Source organism: Heterocephalus glaber, unplaced genomic scaffold (genome assembly GCF_053883595.1).
Source record: "Heterocephalus glaber isolate CG9 unplaced genomic scaffold, H.glaber_assembly_v1.0 deba00001504, whole genome shotgun sequence".
Lineage (NCBI taxonomy): Eukaryota > Metazoa > Chordata > Mammalia > Rodentia > Bathyergidae > Heterocephalus > Heterocephalus glaber.
Window position 1 is genome coordinate 25,824,196 of NW_028258324.1, and position 12,170 is coordinate 25,836,365.

A 12,170-nucleotide genomic window follows, 5' to 3' on the forward strand; every position below is an offset into this window, starting at 1 on the left:
TCTTCACACTTTCTCTTGGATAAATCTACAGTAGCTTATTGTTATCTTATTTGTGACTCATACACACTCCCCTCAAAGATGCAAATCTTACTAGGTCTTTCACACACACACACACACGTATGTATACATTCTTCAAAATGTTTTTTTTCTACTCCCGTGACACAAAGTCAGAAATAGAATCAAGCAAGGTCTCACGACTACAATTCAGAATTGACTATTTTATGCTAACTTTTTATTTTTTCTAGACTTAAGGAATTACTTACCTGGTGAATTATACTATTATTTCACTTGCTTCAATTATTAATTTGTTAAAATTTTATAAATATATGAGACTTCATTGCTAATAACAAGTCTAAAACAATGCCATTCAGTTAATGGAAACAAAGAAATAAAACAAAGACTTATAACATGGTTTCCTTTCTCCATACCTTCCAATAGTAGCTTTGCCTTCATTTTTCACAGACTGATAAATCTTTCTCTCTTCATCTGAAAGTGTAATGTGCTGAATGAATACTTTACGTTCTGGTAACTCCAAAACAGGTTTTCCTTTAATTTTACTTGTCTTTGTTCGTCTAAGTGTGATATTTTTAATTAGGGACTGTAAGCGCCTAATAAAAATAAAGCAATTAATTTTTTATTTTTATATAAGATGATCAAATAGAAACAAAAAGTATATTTTAATTTATTATTATTTTATAACCTTAAAGGTTTTCTTTAAAAATTCCTTATTTAGGCCTTTATCCAATCTGATAATTAGAAATATTCTACAAACAGAAAATTGCTGTAGGCAACCAAGATGCATCATGTAAAGGTACAAGTTCCCAATGAGAAATGTAAATGTTTTGTATACCTAAAATGAAAATAAAAATAAAAGAAAAAAAAATAAAAAGAAAAGAAAAGAATTTAAGAAAAAAAAAAAAGAAAGAAAATTGTAGGGAGCAAGTGCACTGAAATTTCCCTTCAATTCCATACCTATCATCATTGTTTAATCTTCCTGTATCTTGTCTTTTTCTTATGCTCTTCTCTCAGTTTTTACTCTAGTTATGAACCTTTAATTTCTCCACTGTCTTGACAACTATAATACTCAACAGTCAACACTCAAATTCTAACCAAGCACCAATTAAGTACAAAGCACTTTATTAAATATTCTAAAAATATAAAGAAATACCTTTTCTCTTTTTAAGTTAAAAAAAATCCTATCTTCTATAATATGAAAATAAAACATATAAATCAAATTTTTAAAAAGCAATGAGTGGCCCTCAGATAAAACATGAGAATTCAGAAGACTGAGAAATGCCTTCTCAGTACCATAATTTTTACATTTCCCTCTCAACGTCAGAAAAAGAGGGCATATTAGTTCCTTAAGGAAATGTTTTCCCTAACAGTGAAATACAGTTTCTTAACTTGGAGTTCAAATAGTTCAAAGAAATTGTGTGGATAGCTTTGCCAAATAGAATAGAGGCTTTTGAATATTTTTTCACTGTGACTCACAGTAAGAAACACATTTTACTCCACACAGTGAACATACACAAAAACATTTCCCAAAACAATATGTATGACACACTCTGAAATTTTTTTATCTGCACTAGTCCTTTTTTCTGTTTTAATGCTGACTACTACCTTTATAATGATTTTATAACCTGCTAATAGCTCTCAAATCTTGTGTTTAAAAACCATTGGTCTACACAAAAATCCTGAACCATCTTAGCAGAGCACATGATAAAATGGCTACCACCAGACTGAGTTTTCATTTATGTTCTCAACTCATCTGTGTCCACAAAAAATAACCATATGAAAACTCCCACAGAACTTTATTGTACATCATTTAATCACTACTATGTAAAGACATATAGGAGCTTAGCCAATACACATTAAATGTTCTTCTTCAAAAGATATAGCTTTTCCTATCACTGCTAAATTTGTTAATGATGGTTTTGGGGATAACAGCAACAAGCAAAGACCATAAAGGTAAGCCTTTCCTTTCAATTTGGCTCTACATAATAAGGAAGGGCAGTTACTGATACAGTGGTACCTTTGTTCCCAGTGCTTTTGTTTGCAAACAATTTGGTTTGTAAACAGAAGTGTTTTGCAAAATTTTGTTTTTTCTTGTAAACTCTGCATCGGGTGACAAATACTACCATAGCTCTCCCTCACAAACACAAATGTCGCCATCTTTTCCAGAATCTTGAAACGAATTAAGTTCGTGAACCAAGGTACCACTGTAATTAGAAGTCTTTCATCTTCCTAAGCAAGAGTTGCTGGGTTCTGAGAATCAAAGTATCTGAAACATGCTCACTTTTAGGGGACTAAAATCAAGGTTTAAATAAAAATAGGTAACAGAAGAGTAACTAGTCCACTAATTGAGCTAATAAATGAGCCGTCATGAAATTACTTACCTAAGTCCTGCTTCATCTCCCATTGTAACGGGACGCTGTATTGTTCTATGCCACCATTCTCTATCAAGAAATGGTTTAAGTTTTAAAAAGGAAAGAAGAGACCACAAATCCTTTAAAGAATTCTGGATAGGAGTACCTAGAAACAAATAGGAAACTGTTAAACTTTGGTTTTGCTGATTCTTTTTTTTTATTTGATGGTGGTGCTGGATATCAAACCTAAGGATTCACACTTGCTAGGAAAATGCTGCACATCTGAGTCAGCCCCACAGCTCCAGTTATAACTATTTGAACCACAGCATCTAATAAGACTATTTACCTTGCCTAATCAGAGACAAGAGCTGAAAATGGATACTCTGCACCAGGTATACCGCTATCAAGCTGTGCCAATAATCCTTTTCCAATCATATATACATCTCCAAATACAGTTCTGCCCGAACTTTTAGCTCCTACTTGCCATACCCAGTAAATTCAACTTTCTCTTTACCAAGTACATTACTTACTTAGTTTTTTAAATAAATAGCAGTAACAAGAAAGAAAGTGGAACTAATTTAAGTTTATATTCTTTTTCCCACATTCTAGTAAAGGTGTCATGGGAAGCACATGGGCTCCAAAATGGGTAAAAACAACAACAAAAAAATCAAAAGTTTCATTGATGGATTAGTTCTACTCTTTCCTGAAATTCAAGAATAAGTACAGTTGATTGTTCCATAAATTAAATATAACCCCAAAATTTGTTATATCATGGGAAATTATGAGGCACAAATCAAAACATTTTATTAAATGGTTTATGATTAATTTTGGAATAGACATATTCACTTTAAGTTTCCAAAGTCACACTGCCAAGTTAATGACACATTTTAGAGAATTAACTTTTTAAAAGTTTAATACAAGATATTCACTTTCACCATTTTTATGCAACACAATACTAGGGATCCTAGCTAGAGCAATCAGGAAAAAACAAAAAATAAAATGCAACCAAATTGGAAAAGAGGAAGTCAAATTACCACTGTTTACAGATGATATTTTATATTTAGAAAACCCTGCCCTCCAATAAAAATTATAACTAATAAATTCTTCAAAGATTAGGGTACAACACAACCACCAAAAAATTAGTTGCATTTCTATAAGCCAATAGCACATTCTCTCTTATAATCTGAAAAAGACATCAAGCAAGCAATCTCATTTACAATACCTACCACAAACAAACACAACCCAGGAATAAAATGAACCAAAAGTGAAAAATCTCTTCAATGAGAACTATGAAACAATAACAAAAGGAATTGAAGAGAGCACAAAAAAGTGGGAAAACATTCCATTTGAAAAATATTATGAAAATGTCCATACTATCTAAACTGATCTATAGATTTAATGCAATCCTTATCAAAATACCAATGACATTCTTTACAAAACTGGAAAAAATAACCCTAAAATTCATATAGAAGCAAAAAAAAAGACCCTGTATAGTCAAACCAATGTTGAGTAAAAACAACAAAGAAGGAAGCACTATACTACCTAACTTCAACATATATTACAACCTACAGCAAATAACACAGCACTGTAATGAGACAGATTAGAGCGATTATAAGTGAACCCACATACCACAGTCAAAGGATCTTCAACAAATTCACTGAAAGATACATTAAGTAAAGGACAGTAAAGGACAATCTTTTCAAAAACAAATAACACATGAAAAATGGATATCCCCATGCACAAGAATGAAACTAGACTCCTTTGTCTTACCATTTACAAAAATTAACTCAAGGGGCTGGGGATTTAACTCAGTGACACTGTGCCTGCCTCATAAGTGCAAGGTCCTGAGTTTGATCCCCGGTACAAAGAAAAAAAAAAAATCAACTTGAAATGGATTAGAGACTTAAATGCAAGACCTAAAAGTAATAAAACTAGTATAAAAAATTAAGTAAAATGCTTTAGGACACTGGAATGGGCAATAGATTTTTGGATCAGACCCCCAAAGCACAGAAAATAAAAGCAAAAGTAGACAAATGGGATTACATCAAGCTAAAAAGCTTTGCATAACAAAGAAAACAATTAACAGAGTGAAGAGACAACCTACAGAAAAGGAGAAATTTCTGCAAACTATATATCAGCATCTGACAAAGGTGTTAATATCCAGAATATATAGGGAACACAACTCAATAGCAAAAAACAAAAACAATCACTAATAATCAAGAACACGTACATCAAAACCACAATGAAGTATCACCTCATTCCAGTAAGAATGGCTAACATCAAAAAGACAAAATATAAATGCTATCAGGATGTGAGTACAAGAGAACATTTATACACCACTGGTGGGGAATATAAATTAATATAGACATCAAGAACTATGGAAAGCAATATAAAAAGTTGATCCCATAGAAAATAAGAGGAAAATGGTGGCTACTAGAAGCTGAGAAATGTGGAGGGAGAAAAGGATAAGCAAAGATTAGATATATTAGTAATTGGTACTAAGGTACAGTTAATTAGGAGAAATATGTTCTACTGTTCTATTGCACAGTAGGTTGACTACAATGATAATGCACTGAACATTTCAAAAATCTAGAAGATTGTGTTTTCATCAGAAAGAAAAATTGTCTTGGGTGATAAACATGCCTACTCTGATTTGAACATTACACAAGTATACTTGTATTGAAACATTACATGGTACCTCATAAATATATGTGGCATTTATGTGTCAAATTTAAAAAGTGTTAAAGGCAAACCAAAGTTTAATGCTATCATGATTACCTACCTGTCAATACCCATCTTCTTTCTGCTTCTAAATCAAGAACAGCTTTTGTCTGCTGGGCATTTGGATTTCGTATGGCATGCCCTTCATCCAGGATCACTCTTAGCCACCTTATGCTATGCAGTGGACTATCACCTTTAGTCTGAAATAAATGATTCATATAAATTAAAATACTCAGCACTGGGCAACAAGAGCAAAGCAGGTGGCATCACAATCCCAGACTTCAAATTATAGTACAAAGCTACAGTGATAAAAGCAGCATGGTACAAAAGCATGCACATATATCAATGAAACACACTAGAGGATGCAGAAACCCCAGGCACATTCCAAAATCTGATCTTTTGACAAAGTGGCTGAAAGCATGCAAGAGGAAAGATAGCCTTTTTAACATATGATGCTGGGAAAACTGGCTATCTACATGCAGAAGATTAAACTGAAACCCATATCTCTAACCATGCTCTGAACTAATGTCAAAATGGTCCAACGATCTAAATGTTAAAAGAGAAACAATTAACCTGCTGGAAGATGAAATAGGGAAAAGTCCTGAAGCCAGGTGTAAGGCAAGGACTTTTTGAACAGAACCCCAGTTACATAAGATATAATACTAAGAATTAACAAATGGGATTATAGCAAGTTAAAAAGCTTCTGCACAGCAAATGAAATAACCGAAACAGTGACTAGACAACCTACAGAAAGAAAAAAAGAATTGCCAGCTACTCCTCAGAAGATTAAAATCTAGAATGAAGAACTCAAATTAGATAAACCAAAATAAAAGACACAATCAAAAAATGAGCAACTGAAGTGAACAGACACATCTCATAAAAAAAATACAAATGGCCAATAAAATAAATACACGAGCAGTGCTGACAGATTCAAAGGAACGGCGGGGCAGGGTCCTTGAAGTGTGTGGTAGCAATGAAGCCCTCAACCCTGGACCCTATCTTCACCTTCTGCAGAAGCTGCAGTCCCTGGCCAGCAGGCTAGTTTGCGAGAAGGCCCGGTTGCAGAGAGCACTTGACTGAGAAGACAGCAGAATTTACTAATGGGAGCTTACAAACTGGAGGGAAAATTCTTGTCTGTGAAAATGCAGGGATCTCCAGCATTGCTGCCTTTGGTACTGCATACATTATGTAAGCATGTGGAATGAAGTATAGAGCTGCACTTGCTTATGTCAAAGAAAGATGCTTTTGCATTAATCCTAATAACCAGATTTGTCCATTGGTTTCAGGCAGTTTGAAAAGAACACATGAAGATGATGATGATGATTTTGGCAGTACAAAGTGGCAACTGAACAGAATGGCTAACTCAAGATGAACATTATACAGGATGTGAATTTTGATTTGGGAAGAGAAAATACTAAAGATGATAATAATGTACAATAGTGAAAACACAAGAAGTTTCTTTTTCAATTATATGTTGCTTCTAGACACATTGTACTGCAACTTGCTGAGCAATGTTTTAACATGACGTTGGACTTCTACAACGGATGGCACCAATGGTTTTACTTTTTTTTTCTTTTTTAAACTTTACAGTTTTTTTATAAAACAGGAATTTTGGACTCACAATGAGTTATTGTAATAGTGTACTTTTCACACTTGAAATGTATTTACATGATATAAAGTTTTTACTTTAAACAAAATACAAGTTAGGGAGGATTTGTTTATAAATTTTAGGTAATTTCTAACAAGTGAATTTCCTGGAGCTTGCTAAAAATTGATTTTGTGTTCCATATTTTACATTTAAAAATAATTTTATAGTTACACTTTATGATGGAGCCTCTTACAGAAACATTAACAAAATGCAGGAATCTGCCCTTTAGTATTAAGTCAATAAATTAATGACCATTTTTTAAATCCTTGATCCCTTATTAGCTAACTATCCTTACTTTTACTTAATCCAATTAATGCTTCCTTATTACCTTCCACAATTTGTTTATGCTACAGGGGAAAAAGAGTTTAATTATCAAAAAAAGATGTTTTGCTTAATAGTACCAGATGCTCAAAAACAAGAGTAGTGTTAAGATTTTCAAGTAACTCTCTTTTCTTTTGAAGTGCATAAATCTTTTTGGTTTTTAAAGACAGGATCTTGCTCTGTACCCCAGGCTGGCCTCCAACTTGGGATCTTCCTGTTTCACCCTCTCAGGATTATAGGGCAGAAACACATAAATCTTTGTAGTAAGTTCTTGTGCAGCAATATCATCCTCAAAACTGAACAGCTAACTTGCTGTGTTTCCTGTCCTCATCTCTGAAGTTTGACTCAGAGCAAACAAGAGACTCTCTGCAGTTCCTCCCTAGCTGCCTCCCCATTTATCTGGCAGTAGCTCCCACCCAGGCAGCACCAAGTGTCATTAAATGTGTTCATGTACTCTGGATCTTGAGGACACCCGAGCCCCTCCAGCCCTCCTAAAATCTTTGCAGTGCAGGGATAATTTTCCTGTAGAGTTCTTGTAATCAGTCTTTCCTCAAGGCCTTCAAAATTTCCCAAATGATGAGCATTTGAGAAGGGCACCTGCTGCCCAGTTGCTCCACAAAAGGCTGTTGTACAGACTGTCTCCAGAGGAACATGGGTTAAGATGGGCTCAGGAGAGCCTTGCTACTTTCCTTCCTTGTCCTCAGGGGGAACTAGCACATCAAAGCTGGGAAGGACTGCAATTTCAAGTTGACTAATCAGGGTGTCAGACCCAGTGAGGACTGCCAGGAGATGGCTCTGTTCCAGGGAGAGAAGCAGAAATGATAGCTGGGCTCTAGTTGTAAAGCCAAGACAAAGTTCCCAATGCCCACACACACACACTTCACATGAAGACTTTCACGGCCTGGGTTTCACTTGCACTGGAGGCAGGGTGTGTGTTGTGGACTGAAGAGGACTCAAGACAAAGGGAGAGGGCCCACAGGAGGCTTCACTTATTTCCACTGTCCTCAACAACTGAGCAACATCCCCAGTCCTTTTTTATTTTTTGACACAGGTTCTTGCTGGGTTGCCCAGGCTAGGCTAAAGCTTGGGATCCCCCCCTGCCTTCTGACTGCTGAGATTGCTGCCATATACCAAGTCCAGCTTCCCACTGTCTTATAAAATATCGGTGGTGATTTCTAGTGCTGAGCTCCACAGGAATGAGAGACCATCAGGTCCTGCTGGACCCTGCTGTCCACTCGGAGCTCCGCCTGTCTCTATCTCTGCTGTGGCACTGCTGAAAGTCTCCCAAGGAGACCACGCTCTCTTCCTTTTTGCTTTTTAAGCCAGTTTTTGTTTGTGTTTGTTCTTTCAGTTTCCTAGCTGTTTTTCACCTAGCCTAAATGAGACTAAATAGAATATAATAAACCAGTGCAGTGCTATTTTTTTCTGAATGAAGCCCCCAAAAAGAAAAGTGCCTTCCCATGTTTAAAAAAAATGTTAATTTTCACAGACCTCTTAATTAGTACTGTATGTAGACCAGTGAAGAGCTCATAACATTTTTTCTAATTTTTTTTGTTTTAAAACTATAAATTAAAAATGGGCATCTGAAATAAATACACACTTCTCACACAAAGAAGTACAAATAGCAAATAAATAATAAAAAATGTTCAACATTGCTGGTCATTCAAGAAATGCAAATTGAAACGACATTGAGATTCCAGCTCACTCCAGAAAGTACGGCTATCAACAAGAAACTACCCAACAACAAATGCTGACAAGACAGTAGGGGAAAAAAGAACTCTTCTCCATTGTTTCTGGGAGTGTAAATGGGTACAACCACTATGGAAATCAGTATGGAGATTCTTCAAAACATTAAAACTACAAATTCCATTTGACACAGCTATTTCCCTTCTAGGTATCTTCCTGAAAGAGTTAAAGTCATCACGCCATAGTGATAAATGCATACCCATATTTATAGCAGCAAAATTTATAATGGCTATATCTTAGAAACAGACCATATGCTCATCACAGATGAATGGAGAAAATGTGGTATTTATACACAATGGAGTACTAATCTGCCATAAAGAAAGATAAACTTGAGACCTTTTAAAATGGATGCATCTCAAGTCCATAATCTTAAGTGAAATAAATCACACACAAGTTTAAATATCATATTGTTTCTCTTGTGTGAGAAACTCAAAGTGTAAATAAGGAGCAAAATGGAGGATATATATTAGGAAGTAGGAAGAGCTTACTCAAATGGAAAGAAAAACAAGGGAGGGAGGAGGGAAGGAAGGGAAAAAGGATTAAAAAACAGAATTGAAAGGAAAAATGGAAAATAGCTTTTTTAAATGGGGAGGAGAAGAAGGGTTAAAGGAAGGGGGGGGGAGAATGGGAAAAAAAAATTAAGACCTTATTATTTACAAGTACAAATTCCCCATGATGAATGTGATCTTTATGTATGGCAAACAGGTACTAACAAAAAAACCCTAAAATTAAAAAAAAAACATGAAAAAATGTTCAACATCTGTGGGTATTACAAAAATGCAAATTAACACTGAGATTCCATCTTATTCCAGAAAGAATAGCTATCATCAAGAAATCAACTGATGGGGCTAGGGATTTAGCTCAGTGGTTCCGGCGCCTGCCGCGCAAGCGCAAGGACCCGAGTTCGATCCCCGGTACCAAAAAAAAAAAAAAAGAAATCAACTGATAAATCCTGCTGAGACTGCAGGGAAAAGGGAACCCTCTACACTGTTGGTGGGAATGTAAACTAGTATCTCACCAGGGAAATCAGTACAGAGGTATCTCAAAAAACTAAAAACAGAAATTCCACTTGACCCAGTTATTTCCCTTCTAGGTATCTTCCTGAATGAGTTAAAGACATTACACTATAATGTTAAATGGACATCCATGTTTATAGCAGCCCAACTCATAAGAGCTAAATCTTGGAAGTAGCGGGCTAGGGATTTAGCTCAGTGGTTCTACCGTCTGCCCCACAAGTGCAAGGACCCAAGTTTGATCCCTGGTACCAAAAAAAAAAAAAAAATCTTGGAAGTAGCCTATATGTCCATCTACAGATAAATGAATAAAGAGAATGTGATATTTATACACAATGTAGTACTAAAAAGAAGGACAAACTTGAGTCACTTGTAGGAAAATAGATGCACTTTGAGATCATAATGCTAAGTAAAATAAATCAGACACACATTTAAATATTGTTGCATGGTTTCTCTTACATGAGAAATTCAAAGTATAAATAAAGGACAAAATAAAAGATAATAGGAAAGAGGCAGACAGATCTTTCACAGAAGGGAAGGAGACCAAGAGATGGAGGGAACAGGGAGGGAGGGGAGCAGAGGGAATGAAAAAAAAATAAGATGTGTTACACATATGTATCAATTTCCCACAATGAATGTACTAATAAAATTAAGTTTTTAAAAACCCAGGAAAGAGTTACACTTAATACAATTATATGATTAATGATATTATTCTTTAACATCAACACAAGGTGCCCAGTACTGCTTTAAGCACTACATAAAGTTACTGAATATTCACAAGCTTAGAGTATTATTACCTGTATTTTACAGTTGAAAACACTGAAGTACAAGGTGTTAGATATGTTATTTAGAAAGCAGCAGAGATTACATTCAAACACAGGAAGTCTTTAGCTTTCTGCTAAATCACTACAATACACCATATTATTCTACCTCAGAATAAAAGTTATGACATAAAAATTGTCAGTTGAAACAATCATTTCAATGTAAAACCTTGCTTTCTTTTATATAAAAGGCAATGTTTTCAGCAAAAGACTAAAGTTGTGACTAAAAGGTATTTTAAAGAAGTTTTAACTGAACAGCTAAAACTATAAACAACAATTAAACTCTAAAAAGAATTAGGAAACTCATTAATTGTAGCTACAAAAGAAGCTGATTTTCAATCCTTGCATGACAGCATATACCTATAATCCCAAAACTCTAGAAAAGTGAGGGAGGAAGATCACAAATTCAATCCAACTGGGTCATCTTAGTGACTAAGACAGACCTTGTCTCAAAGAAGAAGGGGGGGTGGCTAAAGCCCTAAGTTCAAACAGAAGTCTTTTTTCAAACATTAAATATGGATCAAATCATTAATTTTTCAAATTAAAAAGATATTCATTTATATACTGCTGTAAGTGTGTGAATAAGTATATATATACACACATATATGCATGTATACTAGTTACAATCCAAATTTAAAATTTTAACCTAAAATGTTCTAAGTGGAACACATTGCCAAATTAGTATAAAGATACAACCTATTTTTTGCAATATGTTTAAAAAAATCCTGCAGATGTTTTATATTCTTAAGTACTTAGAAATAAAAAAGGATGAATATAAAAGTCAACATTTTAGAAAACTTAAGAAACTTGAAGCACAGTTCTTAAATTCAACCTTTTTTTAAAAATCAGCTTTTGGGTCGGGGATTTAGCTCAGTGGTACTGCTGCCTGCCTCGCAAGTGCAAGGTCCCGAGTTCAATCCCTGGCACCAAAATAAATGAATAAACAAAAAATCAACTTTTAAAAATCTCTTATGTATCAGCATACTTACTCCATAGTCATGAGTTAAAATATTGTATGTGGTCAAAACAATATCTTGTTTTGAAAGCAAGGCTGGGTCTCTAATACGATCAGGACCATAATAAACATAAAAATTCAAATGCACTTCTGATTTTATATGTTGTCCGAACTGGTCCTAAAAGAAAATTAGAAACATTTTTAATATATAGCAGGTTAGTGTCAGGCTTATGTACATAAAAAGTGCTATCCTGGCAGTCATGTCACAAATGAAGCTATTAAAATTGCATAGAAACAATCTTTCTTCAGTTTACACTGAAATACCAAAAGCAATAATAACTATGCTGCTATATTATCAGGAAAACTGACACATAATAACACATTATAAAAACTTTTCCTGGTCTTATCAATGAGTAACCTCTTCATTTTTAGGGAAAATAAAAACATGAAATTTCTTTCAAACTGAAATTAGTGTTTTAAAAATGTAATATTTTGGGCCAGGGATTTAGCTTAGTGGTGCCGCTGCCTGCCTTGTAAGTGCAAGGTCCCAAGTTCAATTCCCAGTACCAAAAAGACAAA

At 34.6% G+C, this 12,170-nt stretch overlaps 1 protein-coding gene across 10 annotated transcripts in view; it reads right to left on the reverse strand.

Annotated features, from left to right (window-relative positions):
- Positions 1-12,170, reverse strand: part of Hltf (helicase like transcription factor) — a 92,115-nt gene that overhangs the window by 27,600 nt on the left and 52,345 nt on the right. For all 10 annotated transcript variants that reach the window (XM_087186316.1, XM_087186319.1, XM_087186322.1 and 7 more), the window contains exons 15-18: positions 11,626-11,769; positions 5,149-5,287; positions 2,397-2,532; positions 429-608 (exon numbers count right to left, since the gene is read on the reverse strand). In XM_087186316.1, coding sequence (XP_087042442.1) covers positions 429-608; positions 2,397-2,532; positions 5,149-5,287; positions 11,626-11,769 — 599 coding nt within the window. The remainder of the gene's footprint in view (positions 1-428; positions 609-2,396; positions 2,533-5,148; positions 5,288-11,625; positions 11,770-12,170) is intronic.